This window comes from Anolis carolinensis, chromosome 5 (assembly GCF_035594765.1).
Source record: "Anolis carolinensis isolate JA03-04 chromosome 5, rAnoCar3.1.pri, whole genome shotgun sequence".
Taxonomy (NCBI): domain Eukaryota; kingdom Metazoa; phylum Chordata; class Lepidosauria; order Squamata; family Dactyloidae; genus Anolis; species Anolis carolinensis.
In genome coordinates, this window is record NC_085845.1 from 202,103,543 (window position 1) to 202,125,175 (window position 21,633).

Sequence of the window (21,633 nt, forward strand, 5' to 3'; positions counted from 1 at the left end):
ATCCTGGAGGGATTTGGGTTCCAAAACCATCAGAAATATGTGTTTTTTGATGGTCTTTGGTGACCCCTCTGAAGCCCCTCGGTGACCAGGACTGCCATCTGTTGAAGAGTTACGAAGGTGGAGGCATTACTTTTCAGTCAACCCTCGAAATACGCCAGGCAACTCTCTGTCCAAAGGCCCCTTCCTTCCTACATCCTTGAGAGATAAGGAAGCCCAAAGGGCGGGCTATTGATAAGAGGCCAAGCAGCAAAGAAATGGGAGGATAGGTTATGATCTCAAATATAAAGTACAACAAAAGGATCATTCACTAAAGCCCGGTGTGGATTTTACAAGATTTTATTTGTACTTTTTGAGATTACAGAGTCCTTATTGCTGATCTAATACAATCACTCAAAGACATTTAATATTTAAAACATCCTCTTTTTTTTGTGGAAAATATTATAATCTCATACTTTTCTTTAAAAACTTCTTCATCGGAGAATGGACCGTTTGCGGTTTTGGTTTTTCCTGGTTTCCGACATTCGGAACGTAATAATAATTCGTCGCGCGTTTCCTTTTATTATGATTTTTTTCCCACAGCTGATTTTACCCTCTTTTTTATTTTTGCTGGTGTCGCCCTGTGCTTGGTTTGTTTGTGTTCCTTACTGTAATAATCTCTGAAAATCGGAACATTAATAAAACAAAACACTGTCATAGTTTTTAAAAAACTGATTGGGGATCACGGTGGAAGGATCTATCCCAGATCGATTAGGGAGGAGGAAAAAGGTAGAGCGAGCAAAAGGCTTTGCAGAAGGAAAAGCAGAAAACAAATGATGATTACAAATAAATTTACAAATGAGGACAGAAGCATTGCATGGTTTAGCGAGTGACCGGATAGGAGAAAAGACCCAATTCTCACACTTTTAGGGTCACAAGGTTGGAATGGTTTGTGTTTCCTGCATTTTTTTGGGTGGGGATTCTGGGAGTCGTAGTCCAAGACCTGCTCCTATTTCCAAGCACTCGTCTCAACAGGCTTCCCATTAGATTGCTGCAAATTCCTGACTTTATACTCTGGGAGTTGTAGTCCAAAACCTACATATATAGTATGTATAGTTCAAAACCTCCCTATCTTTCCAAGCTTCCTGCTAGATTTTTGTCTATACATCCTGGGAGTTGTAGTCCAAAATTGCCCCAATTTCCAAGCCCAAATCTTAATAGGCTTCCCAGTAAATTGCTGGCTATATATTGTGGGAGTTGTAGTCCAAATCCTATCCAAGTTGTAGTCCAAATCCTATCCAAGTTGTAGTCCAAATCCTATCCAAGTACTCATCAGACTTTCCACTAGATTGCTAAAATGTTGTAGTCCCATAACAAATATTTCCAAAGCCCTGATCTTAACAGGCTTCCTTTTAGATTGCTGCAAATTCCTGATTTTATACTCTGGGAGTTGTAGTCCAAAACCTTCACATATAATGTACAGTTCAAAAAATATCTTTCCAAGCTTCCAGTTAGATTTCTATATATCCTGGGAGTTGTAGTTCAAAAGTTCCAAGCTCACATTTTAATAAGATTTCCACTAAATTGCCAATAATATATTCTGGGAGTTGTAGTCCAAAACCTATCCATCGTTTGAAGAACTCATTTTAGCAGACTTTCCACTAGATTGCTAAAAAGTCTGCCAATATATTCTGGGAGTTGTAGTCCCAAAACAAATATTTCCAAAGCCCCGATCTTAACAGGCTTCCTTTTAGTTTGCTGCAAATTCCTGATTTTATACTCTGGGAGTTGTAGTCCAAAACCTGCACATCTATGTAAAGTTCAAAAAATATATTTCCAAGCTTCCTGTTAGATTTCTATATATCCTGGGAGTTGTAGTCCAAAATTGGCCCCGCTTTCCAAGACCACATAATTTAGGCTTCCCACTAAATTGCTGGCCATATAATCCGGAAGTTGTAGTTCAAAACTATCCATCTTTTTAGCAATCTAGTGGAAAGTCCGCTAAAATGAGTGCTTGAAAAGATGGAGCAAAGGGGATTCTTGTAATGCAAATGTGACCATCGGGAAGGATTTTCACACATTATTTCATTGATTTTTTGAACAGCATTTCACCAAATTCAAAGGAAAACACAGCTAGCTGTGCTTTTCAAGACACAACGGATACAATCTCAGCGGAAACATCTCCTGTGCCACCTTGAAAACGGACAGGAAATGGCAAAACACACACCTGTATTTGTTGCTCCGGGAGAGAGAATCGGAGACGATGGATCCAAATTATAATCAGTAAACATCAATGTATTGTAAAGGAATTGGGACAATGGAACAAACGGATTCAGAAGGATAGGAGTTTTAAAAAATAGAGGCTGGACACAATGTTAGTGGTCAGCAATGGCAGTAGGTTGGACTAAATGACCTTTAGGGGCCCTTCTAACGCTTCTGATTGTATTATTCAACCTGTCCGGAACAGATAAGAGATGCTCCCGTTGGATCGTGCCGAAGAAGCAGAACAATAATACAAATCAATTTACATGATTAAGAGTCAGCTCAATCTTGAGCAATAATAATAATAATAATAATACGAACTCCAGCATATCTATCTTGTTTGCTGTGTCATAATAATAATAATAATAATAATAATAATAATAATAATAATAATAATAATAATAATAATAATAATAATAATGATGGGCTGGGCTTTAGCACAACTGGTAAATCACCCATAGTAATAAGATCTTCCAATAGAAAGGTGGCCAGTTCGAAGCCCGGTCGGGGTGAGCCTAGCTCACTGTTTACCAAAGCAGTTTGAAAACAGATTAGAGCTGTAAGGAGAAAAATTAGGTACCGCTAATAAGCAGGGGAGGTATTTTATCACACCATAATAAACAAGACCAGAAATGCTGGCGACCAAAAGGAAGGTGGAAGGAGGAAGTCCTGATGGCTCTTTGTCACAAAGAATGGAGCAACATCACTCCCCTGTGACTGAATCCGAACTCAACCTCCAAGGCATCGAAACTAGACTTTGAGACAACATACCTCCTTCCTGTCTATTTTGTTCTGTCTGTCCAAACGGCATTGCATGTTTGCCGTGTATGTGTACTGTGATCCGCCCTGAGTTCCCTTGGGGAGATAGGGCGGAATATAAATAAATAATATTAATAATAATAATAATTATTAATATTTGAAACACAACAAGATGAGTCCACAGCAGACACTCTGCTGGCTGTTGTATTGAATCATACATTGGACATATTATTATTATTATTTTATTATGACACAGCAAACTAGATAGATATGCTGGATTTCATATCACAAGTCGAACACTTCCCAAGTGTCTAGGACTGTGTGATGTATTTTCGGATGATGCGCGCAGATCCCAGTCGGGTGGCCTTTTGCAGTTGGCAGATCGTAATTTTGTCAATGTCTATTGTTTCCAAATGCCGGCTGAGATCTTTTGGCACGGCACCCAGTGTACCCATCACCACCGGGAATTATTATTATTATTATTATTATTATTATTATTATTATTATTATTATTATTATTATTATTAGAAACACAACAAGATGAGTCCACAGCAGACACTCTGCTAGCTGTTGTATTGAATCACACATTGGACACATCATTATTATTATTATTATTATTATTATTATTATTATTACAATCAGCTCAATCAAGGATGGGACTAGAATGGGACAAACACCCCGTGGAAAGGTTTGGAATGATCTGTGTTCAAGAAAGCCAGCAATTCAAGGTGGAAAGAACCATGCTCAAAAAAGTCAAGAAATTAAGGCTCGTTCTACGCTGCCATATATTCCAGTTCAAAGCAGATAATATGGATTTTATAGGACAGTATAGATGGGGCCCAAAGCTGAAATCATTCTGCAAAGAGAAGGACGGTAAACCAAAAAGGGACCAAGAAAGAGAGACAGTGTTCTCATTGAGATGTTTCACATGAAAGGTCAGGTTTGGCTGGTCAAATTATAATTCCGGGTTCAAATGCACATGCAACGTCCCGGAGGAGAGCTTTGGGAAAGCAAAGGAAGGAGCCTGGCTTAAGTGTTTGCCCACAAAATCTGCAAAACGGGCACAATACGTTCGCTGACCGACACAAGGCTCTGGGAAAGCCACCTCTGCAGCAAAGGGACACCTTTTGCTTGGATTCCCTCCTTTCTACAGTCATTTTAATAACAGTTTCCTACAATGAGTAAAGCAGCAATAGCAGCAGTAAGTATCCAGAGCCAAGAGAAGCAGGTGGGAGTCTTCAGAGGCGTCGCGTTGAACGGATCTGCGTTCGGCTTTCTCGCCACGGCTTGGAAAGGAGGCCAAAAAGAACCCGAGAGACCCCTTAAGGGTTTGCTTCCAACTCCGTCTGCTTCCTCCAAACTCCCTGCCGTAAATAGGATTAGACACAACAGCGATAACAAGACTGGCCAAAGCCTGCCGCCCGATGCGTATTTGCCCACCCCGGACCCACCCTCAAAAACAAACAAAGCCGTCCTTCTCACAGTCCTTGTGGCAGTTGTCAAAAAACACCAGTGGCAGAGGCCGCGTTGACAGCATTTCTAGTTTTAATAAATAAATAGACCTAACACACGCGCGGTGGACTACGGCAGCGAGCCGGTTCTACGTCGAGAAGCTTGTCCTGGTTTCTTGTCCTGTACAAAGAGGCCGGGAAGGGCAGGGGGTCCTGCCGTCCAGCTGCGGCCAAAACGGGGTTAATACCTGGAAAAGAACCAGAAAAATCAGCCACAGCAGAACGCAAGACAACACAAGCTGGGCACAGAATATTATTATTTGAGGACACAGACATTCTGGACCACTCTGACAACTATCAGGCCACACTACACAGAGAAGTCATTGACATCCATAAGTACAACTTCAACAGAAAGGAAAAAGAACATGAACATAAACAAAATTTGGCTACCAGTACTGAAAAATACCAGAACCAAGACAGTGGCTAATGAATGCCACCCGGGCAGAGGTGGTCTCCAAACTGTAAGCAATCAACCACCCAAATTTTATTATTATTATTATTATTATTATTATTATTATTATTATTATTATTATTATTATTATTTCTCCAGGCAGCAAGCAATCGAGGGCCATGGACACCACCCAGGCATATTATTATTGTTATTGTTGTTATTATTATTTTATATCTCCAGGCAGCAAGCAATCAAGGGCCAGTGGACAGCACCCAGATTTTTTATTATTATTATTATTATTATTATTATTATTATTATTATTATTATTATTATTATATGTCTCCAAACAGCAGCAAGCAATCGAGTGCCAGTGGACGCCACCTAGGCATATTATTATTATTTTATTATGACACAGCAAACAAGATAGATATGCTGGATTTCTTATTATTTTATGTCTCCAGACAGTAAGCAATCAAGGTCCAGAGGATACTGCCCAGATATATTATTATTATTATTATTATTATTATTATTATTATTATTATTATTATTATTATTTAATGTCTCCAGGCAGCAAGCAATCAAGGGCCAGAGGACACTGCCCAGATATATTATTATTATTATTATTATTATTATTATTATTATTATTATTATTATTATTTAATATCTCCAAACAGCAGCAAGCAATCGAGAGCAAGTGGAAACCACCCAAGCATCTTATTAATTATTATTATTATTATTATTATTATTATTATTATTATTATTATTATTATTATTATTATTATTATATGTCTCCAGGCAGCAAGTAATCAAGGGCCAGAGAACATCGCCCAGATTTTTATTATTATTATTATTATTATTATTATTATTATTATTATTATTATTAAATGTCTCCAAACAGCAGCAAGCAATCGAGAGCAAGTGGAAACCATCCAAGCATATTATTTATTATTATTATTATTGACACAACGACGTTGTATGACACAGCAAACAAGATAGACATGCTGGATTTCGTATCACAAAACCACAAGTCGAACACTTTCCAAGTGTCTAGGACTGTGTGATGTATTTTCGGATGATGCGTGCAGATCCCAGTAGGGTGGCCTTTTGCAGATTATTATTATTATTATTATTATTATTATTATTATTATTATTATTATTATTATTATTATTATTATTGTCTCCAGGCAGCAAGCCATCGAGGGCCAGTGGACACTGCCCAGATATATTATTATTATTGTTATTATTAATATTATTATTATTATCATTATTCTATCTTCAGGCAGTAAGCCATCGAGGGCTAGTGAACGCCACCCAGACAAAGCATGTCTCCACACAGTAAACAATTCAAAGGGAACCAAGGCCAGGCTTCTTCTCGAGGCAGATGCCCTCACGATTGACCCCAGAGGCTTGCTCTGGAGACCAGGACGCAATGGAGCCATGGATATAAATTACAGGAAAAAGGATGCCATATAAATATTAGGGAAGAACCTCCTGATTGTATGAGATGTTGAAAAGTAAAATACACTGCTTGGTTGCCTGTTGGGAGCTTCCTTCTCTGGAGGTTTTTAAGCAGGGGTTGGAGGGCCCTCTGTCAGGAGTGCTTTGATTGTATCTTCCTGCCTGGAAGAAGTAGGTGGGAGTGGATGGCCTTTAGGGGTCCCTTCCAACTCCAGTGGAATATAGATTGCTTGGTATATAAGCAGAGTCTGGGTGGCCATCTATTGGGAGGACTTAGCTTGGGTCTTTGACTAGATGGCTTTTGGGGATCCCTTCCAACTCTTTGATTCTATGAAGGTCCTGATGGAATGGCTGCCTGTCTGAGCAGGGATGTTTGTATAGAGAACTCTCCCCGTCTCGAGGATGTGTGTGCTGTACAATTTCTTCTACTTGACATTGCAACAAAGAAGGAGGTACCTGTAGTAGTTTGGTTTGAAAGGCCCGTTCTTGTTCAGCCCCAGGTATTTCGCCTGTTCGTCCGAGAGCTCCGTCAGGTGTGCGTCGAACGTCGGGAGGTGAAGGCTTGCCACGTACTCATCTGGTACAAAAAAGGCAGCGCTGCATTAGAAGAACTACAGCAAGACTCTGAATTTGTCATCACAACCCATGTGGACCAAGTGAGGACGCATCTACACCAGGCATGGGCAGACTTCAGCCCTCCCTCCAGGTGTTCTGGACTCCAACTCTTTGTGGGAGTTGGAAGTTCAAAACACCTGCAGAGCCCAAGTTTTCCCACATCTGGTCTACAATGTAGGATTAATGCAGTTTGGCCCCACTTTAGCCACCATGACGCAATGTGATGGAATTGTGGGAGTTGTAGTTTGGTGAATCCATAGCTTTAAGCCATGGTGTTGTATCCCAGAGCTGGAACCCCTCTGAGTATTATCAGCAAGCAGTTTATTGGGGAATATATAGAAGCCAAGGAATATATAGAAGCCAATAAAAAAGATGTAAGAGTATAGTCCAAAAAGGTTTCTTCAAAATACCACCAATAGTCCACAACTTACAAGAATAAAACGCAAGGTACAAGGTTGCAAAATCCAAAAACACAAGGCAGTGTAAATCCCAATAGTCAGGGCATGAACTTGGTAAACTGGAACCATGAAACTAAAGCACACTTGGAATCAAAGAACAGGAACTTGACAGGCCAGGAGCCATGAAGCAAAAAATCCGTTTGGGAAACTTAGAGAATGAACTTGGCATGACTGGCTTGAATTACCCAATGAAGCAAAAGCCTTTTCCCTTTCTCTTAAAAAGCCTCCTGAAGTTTATCTCACCAGATAATTTGTTTGTCCTTTTTTCTCAAAGGTGAACTGACCTTCAAAGGACCTGGGAATTCTCTCTGTTAACGAAAGTCTCGCTGTCTATCTGCCAGCTCATTAACCTCTACACCTGCATCTGACAAATCCTCCTCAGAAAACCGATTCCTTTCAGGAATGTGTCCTTGAAACTCTGGTCTCTGCTCTGCAGAAAACTCTGGCCCTAAAGTAAGCCTGTCACTACCATTATCCCCATCGCAGTCAGACCTGTCCATACCATTATCCCCATTGCAGTCAGATATAGGCTCAGAAACCTCACTGACATCAGACACGAGCACAGGCTGGACTACAACACATGGAAGTTAAAGTGGTATCAAACTGCTTTCATTCTACTGTGTAGATGCATCCTGGGCGGTGCTACTTTTGTTTGGGAACAAACTGTGGAAGCTGGCTGATGCAAAGTCCAACCCTAATTGCGGATGGAAGAGAGAAAGAAAGAAATAGAGATGGAAAGAGGAAGAAAGAGAGAGAGACAAAGGAAGAGAGGGAATGAGTAACAGAGAAAGAGAAAGAGAGAGAGACAAAGAAAGTGGGAGTGAGGGAGAGAAAGTGAGGCAAATAAAGAGAGACAGACAGAGGAATAGAGAAAGAAAGAGAAGGTATATAAATATTGCATTAATATAGTAATCAACATAGTAACAATGGCTGAAACGCACCCATTTTTTTAGGAAGCAGGTAGACATCCTGCTTATAGCGTCCCTCGGGGGCATTGTAGAGCTCTATCAAGGCCAGGGCCTGGAGAAGGAGGAAAACATGGTTATTGTAAATACTGTGTGAGTCTAGAAGTTTCAGTCACAATCCAGCCCCCAAAACCTGGCTCGACTTATCCACAGGTCCATCTCCCTCTATTCTTTTTCAATTCTTTGGTGGGAAAATGGTAGTGCTTTGTAAGGCTGAATGCCCCCTGAGACAGCATTAGTTCTTTGTCTTCTCTGCAAAATGCCTTATGCTGTTACCAATGTCATATCAAAATCCATAATTCCGGACCCAAAACCTGTCCTCAACTATTACACGAGGCTGTCTTAGACATGAGTTTATACAGTCAACCCAACCGTATCAGTGGCCATTTCTGCCAGAATACACAGGGTTTGCAAAAGATAAAACCAGAAGTTCATTTGAATTGTTGAAGGCTCGAAACATATTGTCAAAATGAAGAAGTCCATTTCATCTTGCATTCTAGCTGAAAGCCAGACCTTTTGAATATCACCGCAAATAAAGTTTAGGGATAAATGATTAATATTGTGTAGATCAGGGGTCCCCAAACTAAGGCCCGGGGGCCGGATGTGGCCCTCCAAGGTCATTTACCTGGCCCCCGCCCTCAGTTTTAGAATATAATATTTTTATATCATTTTAAATAATATAATATATTGTATATACATATAATATTGATAATAATATTATAATGTTATACAATGTAATACTAATAATAATACCATATAATAATATTATATGACATAAATTACATATAATATTACAGTATAGTGGTATAGTTCAATATAGTAATATATAATGCTAATATTGTGCTATGCTAATAATATATTGTATATACATATAATATTGATAATGATATTATAATATACAATATAATACTAATAATACCATATAATAATATTAATTATATGATATATATTACATATAATATTGCAGTATAGTGGTATCGTTCAATATAGTAATATATAATGCTAATATTGTGCTATGCTAATAATATATTGTATATACATATAATATTGATAATAATATTATAATATTATACAATATAATACTAATAATACCATATAATAATATTAATTATATGATATATATTACATATAATATTGCAGTATAGTGGTATCGTTCAATATAGTAATATATAATGCTAATATTGTGCTATGCTAATAATATATATATATAAAAGAGTGATGGCATCACGGCGACCCACAAAACAACAAAACTACAGGCCCCCCAACCTCGAAATTTGACAAAACAACCCATCATCCACGCCTCTAGGTTGATACAACAAAAAGAAAAGAAAAATAAAGTCCTAATTTGAGAGAGAGGAATAATTGCTTTTATCCAATTGCTGCCAGTTAGAAGGCTAAGCTCCTCCAACATGGTCTCTTAGCAATCCAATAAAAAATAATAAAAAACACTAAAAATTAATACAATAAAATACTAAATAACAGAAAATAACTAAAAATAATACAAGAAAATAATAAAATATAATAAATAAAAATATAACTTACAATAAAATTAATAAAAAATGCAAATAACATCAAATAAAAATTACACAACGATTTTTAACCAATACCACCACCACTTTGCCACAGCAACGCGTGGCCGGGCACAGCTAGTATAATATATTGTATGTACATACAGCTGCTCTGAGTCCCCTTCGGGGTGAGAAGGGCGGGATATAAATGTAATAAATAATTGTAGTAAATAAATAAATAAATAAATAATTTTAGACTTAGGCTCGCCCAAAGTCTGAAGTGACTTGAAGGCACACAACAACAACAACAACAACAACAACAACAACAACAATCCTAATTAACTTGACTATCTCATTGGCCAGAAGCAGGCCCACGCTTCCCATTGAAATCCTGATAGGTTTATGTTGGTTACAATTGTTTTCATTGTTGTTGTTGTTGTTTTGCATTACAAATAAGACATGTGCAGTAGGAATTTGTTCGTTTTTTCCCCCTCCAAATGATAATTCGGCCCCTCCACAGTCTGAAGGATTGTGGACCGGCTCCCTGCTTGAAAAGTTTGAGGACTCCTGGTGTAGATGTTAAAAAAATGAAAAAGTATGGCAGAATATGGTATAGCTTCCACATCCACAGGGGATACTTGTGATATGGCAGATAGTAGTGAACCCAATTGGAAGGAAGGACTTCTGGCCCAAAGAGTCATGATGAAGAAACCAGAAAATTGTGATGACTCATGGGCCATGTAGTCCCGTTCCTAGTACTATTGTGGCTGATGAAGAGGAAAACTTGGGTTTCCCACCGTTTCAGCCAGAATTGGAGCCCCTGCACCTGCAAGATGTTTGCCCACAAGAAGTCAGCCAAACAAGCCTTGGGCAGAATTCTCCCCCGTTTTCTCGCCGGGATAATTATAATCGAGATAGAGGCGCTAGGGAGGCGAATCGCAGAAGCGCCAGGATTGCTGCCAGACAATTAGCTGATTAAGCCTGTTTCCCTTGGGAAATCTTAAGGAGTCTTGCATCTGGACACAGTATGGGTTTCGTTTCTTGTTCCCCAGGGAAAGTGTTCCTTGGCGGGAAAACAAGATCCTATATAGGTGTTTACCCGCAAGGAAATCCTTGCGGAGTCAATTCGTCAGCTTCGGGAGTGAGATCGTGTGTGGACTACGCTACTCCAGTTCCCTGTTTCCTGGACCTTGCCACGGACCTTGTTCTAGTTCCAAGCCTGCCTTGTCCCCGGATCTTGCCACGGACCTCGTTCTTGCTTCTTGCCTCTTGTTGCCTCGTATCAAGTCTTGTTTGCCAAGAATCTAGTTTGCTTCCAGCCTTGTTGTCAAGCTCCATTGGACTAAAGGAGACCCTGTCATTTCCCCACACTTTGCTTGACAAAGTGTGTGTTTCGGTTATTGGATTATAACTTTGGACTCTAATATCACATATTGGACATTGTTTTCCTGGACTATATTTGACCTTTCCTGAAAGGTCTACTTCTGAACTATATTCTTCACTTGTTTTTACTGACTTTATATATTCCTTTAATAAAGATATTAGATAGATTCTGGTCTCTGCGCATGGTTATTGGTGCTCTGCAGCCTGGGTCTTGACAAAAGTGAACACAGAGAGGACAGGTTTTGTTGGAGACGTACAGTAGAGTCTCACTTATCCAACATAAACGGGCCGGCAGAATGTTGGATAATAAGGAGGCATTAAGGAAAAGCCTATTAAACATCAAATTAGGTTATGATTTTACAAATGAAGCACCAAAACATCATGTTAGACAACAAATTTGGCAGAAAAGGTAGTTCAATACGCAGGAATGGTATGTAGTAATTACTGTATTTATGAATTTAGCACCAAAATATCACGATATATTGAAAACATTGACTACAAAAATGTGTTGGATAATCCAGAATGTTGGATAAGCGAGTGTTGGATAAGTGAGACTCTACTGTATAAACAAAACAGCAGGTTTTGGTCCTGTGGATAAAGGGGGTTATACTACTGCTGTGTTTCCAATTGGTCAACATGGATAATATTAAGAATAGTTAATGATCAGAGGCATTTACATAATAGCTGGCTAAAAGGCTGCTACGAAGTGCATGATGCTCTTAATGTTCCGAATCCAACTTTCCAACCCGCTCCAAAGGGACCTTTCGCCACACTTTGGCGCACGGTCAGCACGATAAAATCAAGACGATAAAATCGTTAAGTACACCATGAAGAGCCCTAGAAAAACTCTCTCCAAAGAAGCAACGGAATAGCAGGTCAGACGCAGTTACGTAAAGTAAATAAAGTAATGCAGGTAAGCAAAGGAGGGCAACTTCACATACTCCGCGAGGTGGTTTATACTGGTTTTGACCTCCTCAGGAGAATACTCAAAAGTAAGTTATTCTGCATTAGCAATTGCTGAGAAAGGCAATGAAATGGGAAAAAAGATATACATGTCTTGTGAACAGATTTACAATGAAGTTACATTCAGAATGCTATACATAATGCAAAAGCTCTTTTGGCTTCTCAAGAAGAACTTTTCAGAGCAAATGTATTCCCAGGATATGCCCACACTTATGCATTCATATGTCACGGACAGGATTCCAGCCAACGGCTTCAGTATCAAGAGGAGAAGCTGTTACAACTAAATTTTTTTGGGTTACAAAATTGAACTTCTCGTTTTTTGCTCTTGAGCTATGAATCTCATCATGACCATGGTAGCTTTTTCCAAACTTTCTGCATGAAGACAAAACAACAATAAGATCCCACTCACCTGGGTGGTTGCGGTGATGGACAGCACAAAGGTGGGGACGGTGGAGCAGCTCAGGTTCAGCAGGCGGCCCTGGAAGGCAAAGGGGGGTCAGCACAGAGCCCGGCCTTTTCCAACCGGAAGGGACCAACTGGCCCCCTCCTCATATCCACAAACAGGAAATATGAGGCAGAAACAACACATGCAAGCCCAAAGGGAGGTGGACTCGGCCAGTGGCGTCTTCAGCCAAGAAGGACGGACTCCAGATTCACTGCTGGACCCACCCTCTGCTACCTGACCTATCTTCCTACTGTTGCCTTCTGTTGGGACCAGGAAATGTAAAGTGAATTGAAGAAGAAGTTAGAATGGGTTAAAGCAGGGGTCCCCAAACTAAGGCCCGTGGGCCAGATGCGGCCCTCCAAAGTCATTGACCTGGCCCCTGTCCTAAGTTGACCTAAGTCTCTCTGGTCTTTGGAGGTCTCTTTGGTTACCTATGGTCTTAGGAGATCGTCTAGATGGTCCTTGGAGGTCTCTTTGCTTAGCTACAGCCTTATGAGACCATCTAGGTGGCTTTTGGAGGTCACTTTTCTTACCTATGGTCCTATGAGACCATCTAGATGGCTTTTGGAGGTCACTTTTCTTACCTATGGTCCTATGAGACCATCTAGATGGCCTTTGAGGGTCCCTTTCCTTACCTATGGTTTTATGAGATTGTCTAGATGAGCTTTGGGGCCCCTTTCATTACCTATGGTCTTATGAAACCTTCTAGATGGCCTTTGAGGGTCCCTTTCCTTACTGATGGTCTTAGGAGACCATCTAGATGGTCTTTGGGGGTCTCTTTGCTTACTATGATCTTATGAGGTCGTCTAGATCAGGGGTCCCCAAACTAAGGCCCTCCAAGGTCATTCACCTGGCCCCTGTCCTAAACTTTAGACTTAGAGTTGACCTAAGTCTGAATTGACTTGAAGGCACACAACAACGATCCTAATTTTGGACTATTCCATCATAGTCCAGCCTCCTAGCAGTCTAAGGGACTGTGAATCAGCCTCCACTTAAAAAGTTTGAGGACCCCTGGGTTAAAGGAAAAGGAGAATGGAGCAAGGAGGAGCAAAAAGGCATTTGGGATAGCTAAGTGTTGCTAACTGCCAGGACAAGACATCTGGGTGAGAGGGAGAGAGAGAGAGATCAGACTGACCCAAAAGAGATAGGAAGGGGGGGGGGGGAGAAGGCACAGGAATTGTTTACACAACAAAAAGAAAACAAAGGGTGTTTAAGAACAGAGAGAGACACAGAGATGATGGAACTGAAGGATAAGCTGAGAAGGGAAAATTACAGACAAGGGAAAAAGTTTTGATTTCTTTGTTAATGTGGGATTTGTGTATTGATAGTGTTTAAATGCAATTTGTGCCATGCTTGTATCGCAACTCATTGCGTCATCCAGAATGTACCATAGTGTGGAAAGAGTTAATTGCCAAGAAGCTATGATGACCTTGATGTGTGGCTGGAACTAGGGAGTATCCAGACACAAGTGTTTGTGCATAGAGTTCGAGTCAAGTTCTGTTGGAGAACAGAACAGTCCTGTGTTTGTCTGTTGTCTGCAAGTCTGTTTGTGTTGATTACTGCTGCATACAGTAAAACTTTGTAAATAGTTTTACCAACGTCTCTGAGTGTCACTTCGTTCTGCGTTCCACTGCTTCTATCCAACTACTGCTGCGCTGGAAATACTCTGACATTCTTGACTTGTGTGTGTTTGAGACTATAAAACCCATGATCCAGAGACATTCATAGAATCATATTGGAAGAGACCTCATGGGCCATCCAGACCAACCCCCTGCCAAGAAACAGGAAATTGCATTCAAAGCACCCCAGACAGATGGCCATCCAGTCAAATGTGGCCCTCTTCTTGACGCTTTATTGGCTTGTCTTAATTGGAATACCACCCCTTAGCTGCTGTTGTATTATTATTGTTATTATTATATTTATTTATACCTCGCTTTATCTCTCCTGCAAGAGACGCAAAGCAGCTTCTGCAGAACAAACGATAACATTTTTATCTCCTCAATTTCTAGCCCTTGATTGGGAAGTAAAAAGGACTAGAGATAACTGGTGGTCTGGGCATCAACACAACGTGTGCAGTTCCCTGCCCCCTTACCTCTGCCAGGAGCACGATCCTCTTCCCGTCCGGCCAGATGACGTGGTCCACCTGAGACCTCACCCTCTCCCACGTCAGCTCCGGCGTGCGCAAGCTGGCCTACAAGGCAAGGAAAGGCTTTGAGGAAGCAGCAAGCGGTCTTTTCATTCCTCAACTGGTCTTCTTGGTCTCCTGGCTCAGTGATTTCTGGGCTGTATGGCCGTGTCCTAGCAGCATTTTCTCCTGATGTTTCACTTGCATCTCTTCAGAAGATCTGGTGGTAGTCAAGTGAGTGGAGTCTAACTACTGCATAAGTCTACTGCATACCGTGCAGATGTAGACTTCATAGGGACCCCCAAATGCAACGGGTACTGCAGACTATTTCAGCCAGAAAAATCAGCCACAGCAGAACACATGATAAACCAAGCTGGGCACAGAATATTATTTGAGAACACAGACATTCTGGACCACTTGGGTAACCACTTTCCCAGAATACACAGAGAAGCCGTTGAAATCCACAAGCACATGGACAATTTCAACATAAAGAAAGAAACCATGAAAATGAAAAAAAAAAATCGGCTACCTGTACTGAAAAACACTAGAATCAACACAGTGAGTAAGACACACCACCCAGACTCAGGAAGCAATCAAGGACATACTCAGGCAAAAGTTACCTCCATGAAACAAGCAATTTAAAGGGAACAAAGGCCAGGCTACTTCCAAACTTGGGAGAGTTTCATAAATAGCTGGAAGCTGAAGCTGGTAGTTGCTGGAAGCAACGTTGTGGAATTGCTACAGCATGAATAACTGTGAACTTTTTGGTTGGGCCTTGACTTTGGTGACTGGACTATGTTTTGGAAAGGACTCTGGACTATGCGTATGCTTTGACCTTGTTGGACTGACTGCTGTTTATGGCTTTGAACTGCCTGTCACTATGAGACAGCAAGTGGCTGCTTCAACAGAGATCTTTGACAGTGTTCTGCATCCTCAGGTCCCACCAAGCCAATAGGAATGCTTCTGGAATTGGCAGTCAACAAACTGGGAATGTATGTGGTTGAGGAAAGCTGATGGCCACACCAGTCATTTTCAAGGCCTTTCCTGGTCTTAAAATGGCTGAGTGGAGTGAAAATATAGCAAAAATACCCTCATGGTCTCAATAGAGAATGTAGGGATGGGACATAACATTGGGTGTGTGTTAATGGTGCAGCCTTGGTAGGCTTCCAGTTACTTATCCTCCGTCTAAAACAGGCATGGACCAACTTTGGACCTCCAGGTTTTTTGGACTTCAATTCCCATAATTCCTAACAGCCAGTAGGTGCAGCCAGCATTGTATCTTGTGTCCTCTTCCAAAAAGAACCTTTGTTCCCTGCGAAGAGCTTTATTTATCCCGACTCCTCAAGCAGTTCACTTCACTGGATGACCCCGCTAGGTTTTAGTGTTCTAAGAGACTTCTCCTTCTACCCATGTTCTCATAACAATGCATGAATTTTATGAACTTTCTATCGTGACAACTCTCCTCACCCCCGTTACCTCTACTTCGAATGAAGAACAAAAACATTGCCGGCTAAACGATCTGTGACTTAAGTGCCGCCGGTGGTGCTCTTGTCACACAAAATCAAGCTCCTGAGTGTTTACTGAAATTGTTCCCAGGCGGCATTTCAGAGATTAGCTCAATTGCTATGAGATTGCATCATTATGGGTCGTGTAGTAGAGGCACAAAAGCACGACTCAAATAAAAATTGACTTCTAGGAAGCTGGCAGTAGAAACAAACAACCCAAGAACAATTGGGAACCGAGGCTGAGGAGACGCTAATATGTACTAATATATGAGGCAAAGAGCCGATGTGGTTTAGGAAGAGGAAAGCAGCTGTTTGGAGTTGGGAGCCACAATCAATAGATAAGATAGCTTCCAAATGTCTTTTAGAGTGAATAGTGGGCATTTCTGCCATGTTTTGGTTCCTCCTGGGCTAGTTTAGGTCCAGGAGAGAGCTTTTTTGGAACAGAAACTAACCTGGGTGTCAAAATAGTCTACTTTCTATTAAGAAAAAGAGTCTACAATTGGGATTTGTCTATTACTTTTTCACAGCGATGGGAGAAAATTTTAACTGCTGATTTTATGAAATACATGAAAGTTGTTAAAAGTAGAAGGGTGGTTATATAATCTATATATATAAAAGAGTGATGGCATCACGGCGACCCACAAAACAACAAAACTACAGGCCCCCCAACCTCGAAATTTGACAACACAACCCATCATCCACGCCTCTAGGTTGATACAACAAAAAGGAAAGAAAAATAAAGTCCTAATTAGAGAGAGAGGAATAATTGCTTTTATCCAATTGCTGCCAGTTAGAAGGCTAAGCTCCTCCAACTTGGTCTCCTAGCAACCCAATAAAAAATAATAAAAAACACTAAAAATTAATACAATAAAATACTATAATAACAGAAAATAACTAAAAATAATACAAGAAAATAATAAAATATAATAAATAAAAATATAACTTACAATAAAATTAATAAAAAATTGCAAATAACGTCAAATAAAAATTACACAACAATTTTTAACCAATACCACCACCACTTTGCCACAGCAACGCGTGGCCGGGCACAGCTAGTACTACCTAAAGTAGAATAATAAGGGGTCAAATCAACAGACAATGAGAGTGAGGTACACAGAAGAGTTTCTGTACTTATACATATGCAGATATATGTGTTGTTAGATTTATTTATATGCCATTTCTCATTTAAAGAGAGAGAGAAGGTTAGAACAGCCTTAAACCACTGTAGTAAGTAAAAGAAAACTGCTTTACTTCAGCAAAAAAGAACAGCACACTCAGTGGAATAATGCAAAAGAAAGCAAGGAAGTCTTAGGGCAAACACAGCTCTTAGTCTCTGATAAGTTCCCAAATCAAATAGCAGTCTTACTTCAGACAAAGAAACAGCAATAAATCCTTAGGAGCAGTTTCCCAGATGCAGGCTCAAAGCAGGCACCAGGGGAGTGAAGACTTAGGCATTTGAGTCAGTTTGTTACCAGCAAGAGCTGGCTGCACCTGCTTCTGCTTTATAGCCCTGAATCCCCTCCCAGCTGCTAGGGTGGTTCCCAATTATTCGGCTGCATTTCTGGCAGCTATTCTAGCTGAACGACGTTTCTGCTCTGTTTCGCCTCTCTTGAAATGTGGGTACGTGGAAAATCTCCCTCAGATTCATGAGGGAATCTGTAAGTGGGAATTTGTGGGAATTTGTAAGTGTATATACACATACACTTTGCTCTACATTATTATAGATATTGTGCATTATTCGCCTATGGGCAAACTTGGACCCTCCAGATGTTTTGGAGTTCAACTTGTGTTGTGGCTCAGCCTGACTCTGACGATGAACGGGGAATTCAATTACTCTCAGAGGGGGTTGTTGATTCAGGAGAAAGCCAGGTGGATGATTCAGAAGCTGAGGTTGACATGGGAACGGATGCGAGGATGGAAGATTCTCAGTTAAGTAACGATAAGGCTGACCTTTCTCCAGCCTTGGATGGAAGTGGGAGTGAGGGCAATGGCTCCTTAGACACAACTGTCTGTTTGGAGTTAAGATCATGCTTGCCTCGTAGTGTGAACAGGAGGGGAGATACGAGAGTGTTTATGTTTTGTCAAGAAGGTTAAAGGGAATGCAATTGGGGAAAACCTTCATTCAGGGCAATCTCCCTTATGGAAAGGAAGCTGCAGTCAAGAAACCGTATTTGGATGATTTTGGAAGCTCATTTTATTCAAGCCGTGTTTGGGTTCCTTTTGATGTTTTTATATTCAAGCTCTTATGGACTCACTGTACTACCTTTGGATTTTACCTATTATAGATGATTGCTTGAACTGGATTTTAGGATCACACTTGCCAGTGGTCTTTGCTTAGTGTTCCTGCTTTTTAATACATTTTGCTACCTTTCTTCAATAAACAGAAAAGTCTGCTGTGGTGGAGTTTGTGTGTTAGAGCAAGGTGAATCAGCGCTGAGGTGCGACAACTTGCACAATTGTGGGAGTTGAAGTCCTGGAGGGCCCAAGTTGGCCCATGCCTGCTCTACAGAGTATTGAGGGGGACTATTTTATTTATTATTATTTCTCACATTTATATCCCGCTCTTCTCACCCTAAGGGACTCAGGGCGGTTTACAATAATGGCAACAATTCGATGCCCATACAAATCAATATAAAACAGTGCATAAAACAATTAAAACTATTAAAATACATTATAAATTACAAAATATAAGTTTCAAACATAAAATCAGATCCTTTCATCCTCATGCTTTGTCCGTAGTTCAGTCCATGTCATCTTCACCATTTATTGATTAAAAGACTGGGCACACAGCCATGTTTTTAGGGCTTTTCTGATGCCCAACAAGGTTGGAATTTGTCGCATCTCTCTCGGGAGAGTGTGCCACAGCCTGGGAGCCACCACCGAGAAGGCCCTGTTCCTCATTTCCACCAGCCACACCTCCGTGGCAGGCGGGACCGAGAGCAGGGCCTCTCCAGATGATCTCAGGGATCTTGCTGGCTCATAGGAGGAGATACGTTCGGACAAGTAGATTGGGCCAGAACCGTTTAGGGCTTCATAGGTCAAAACCAGCACCAGGGATATCATATTGTGGGATGGAGGAGACATGATAGCCATGTACAAATACGTGAAGGGAAGTCATAGGGAGGAGGGAGCAAGCTTGTTTTCTGCTGCCCTGCAGAATAGGACACGGAACAATGGCTTCAAACTACAGGAAAGGAGATTCCACCTGAACATCAGGAAGAACTTCCTCACTGTGAGAAGGGCTGTTCGGCAGTGGAACTCTCTCCCCCGGGCCGTGGTGGAGGCTCCTTCTTTGGAAGCTTTTAAGCAGAGGCTGGATGGCCATCTGTCGGGGGTGCTTTGAATGCGATTTCCTGCTTCTTAGCAGGGGGTTGGACTGGATGGCCCATGAGGCCTCTTCCAACTCTACTATTCTATGATTCTATGGAGCAACCTCCTGTTTTGCCCATGAGTTGCCATCTCTCTTGGCAATATTAACCAAAAGGATTTATGTAGATTTTCTGTCATCTCATTCTCAGGAGATATAGAGGCATAATATGGCAGAAGCTGAAGGTAAGTGCACGAGCAAACTTGATTTGTCTGGAGCCCTATAGAAGCATTTCCCCTCCAGATTTTTTTGTCCTGGGGGTGATATAAATGCCCCAGATGCCACACTTTTCTCCTCCCTGAGAAGCCCACGTTTCCATGTCAGGGACCGTCTGGGTTAACAATACTTGATACTCGGGAGAAGGAAGATTGGGAGCGCTAACACGAAACGTGGGCTCTAAAAATACACCCTGGTTTTGGGACAATGAAATGTCAACAGGGACATGGCAGGCGGGGGAAATGCCACAGCTGTTCTCCCCTCATCGCTCAAGCCAGAGGCGCACCCACCCTATTGCAGCCTGGCCCCAGAGAGGACAATGAGCAGAGTCCTGGCAGAGGAAGCCCATCGCAAGGCTCAGGTTACTCACCTCTGACACTGGCATTTGTGGGACAGTTTGAGCTGAAGGAACTACTCAAGAGCCAAAGCGGTCTGAGTAACTATTTATTGCAAGAGTTGCTTAGCAGCAGAACATAAAATGGTATGCCAGCAGATGCCTAATTCCCAGGCTGTGGCGCAGGCTGGTGAGCAGCCAGCTGCAACAAATCACTCTGATCAAGAGATCATGAGTTCGAGGCCAGTTCGGAGCCTGCGTTTGTCTTTGTTCTATGTTAAGGCATTGATGTTTGCCTTGTATGTGTAATGTGATCTGCCCTGAGTCCCCTTCGGGGTGAGAAGGGCGGAATATAAATACTGTAAATAAATAAAATAAATAAATAAAATTTCTTCTTTCCTTCTGATTGGGATGTTTTTGGTTTTTGCATTTTGTTATCACTAAGAACTAATGTGAAGTAGCCAGAAAAAAACCCCAGCACTGACACTGTTTTTGTATCATTCATTCTCTATAGGCAAAACATCTACAACTACTATTAAGTAGAGTCTCACTTATTCAACATAAACGGGTCGGCAGAACCTTGGATAAGTGAATATGTTGGATAATAAGGAGAGATTAAGGAAAAGCCTATTAAACATCAAATTACATTATGATTTTACAAAATAAGCACCAAAACGTCATGTTTAACAACAAATTTGACAGAAAAAGTAGTTCAATATGCAGTAATGCTATGTAGTAATTACTGTATTTACGAATTTAGTACCAAAATATCACGATGTATTGAAAACATTGACTACAAAAATGTGTTGGATAATCCAGAACATTGCATAAGCGAGTGTTAGATAAGTGAGATTCTACTGTAGTTCAATACACAGCAATGTTATGTTGTAATTACCGTATTTACGAATTTAGCACCAAAATATTATGATATATTGAAAACATTGACTACAAAAATGCATTGGATAATCCATAACCTTGGATAAGCGAACCTTGGATTAGTGAGACTCTACTGTATTATTATATCTATTTATACCCCGCTTTATCTCTCCCGAAGGAGACTCAAAGCGGCTTGACATGAAAGTATCAGCATACAATTTAAACATATATAAATATACAAACATTAAATCAGAATTAAATAATAACTGTATTTTAAAAATTGAGTTAAAATCCATTAAAACACATTCAAAGTTAAAAACCACAGCTTTTGTACTGAAAATGTACTGAACAGAGATTGGGGGGAAAAAAAGAAAGGCTCAGTTCTTACCACGTCGATCTCGGTGTTGGAATGTCCCATGTTACAAACAATACAACTGTTCTTCATCCTGTCGAGATGTTCTCTAGTCACTACATTTTTGTTTCCTGTTGATCAAAACACAGGTAAGTCATTACAAC

General features: G+C 40.7%; 1 protein-coding gene across 4 annotated transcripts in view; it reads right to left on the reverse strand.

The window, feature by feature from the left end:
• Positions 1-320: 320 nt before the first annotated feature.
• Positions 321-21,633, reverse strand: part of ahcyl2 (adenosylhomocysteinase like 2) — a 140,314-nt gene continuing 119,001 nt past the window's right edge. For all 4 annotated transcript variants that reach the window (XM_062983370.1, XM_062983371.1, XM_062983372.1 and 1 more), the window contains 6 exons: positions 21,506-21,600; positions 14,787-14,885; positions 12,659-12,727; positions 8,372-8,450; positions 6,814-6,934; positions 321-4,696 (listed from right to left, as the gene is read on the reverse strand). In XM_062983370.1, coding sequence (XP_062839440.1) covers positions 4,690-4,696; positions 6,814-6,934; positions 8,372-8,450; positions 12,659-12,727; positions 14,787-14,885; positions 21,506-21,600 — 470 coding nt within the window. In that variant the 3' untranslated portion in view covers positions 321-4,689. The remainder of the gene's footprint in view (positions 4,697-6,813; positions 6,935-8,371; positions 8,451-12,658; positions 12,728-14,786; positions 14,886-21,505; positions 21,601-21,633) is intronic.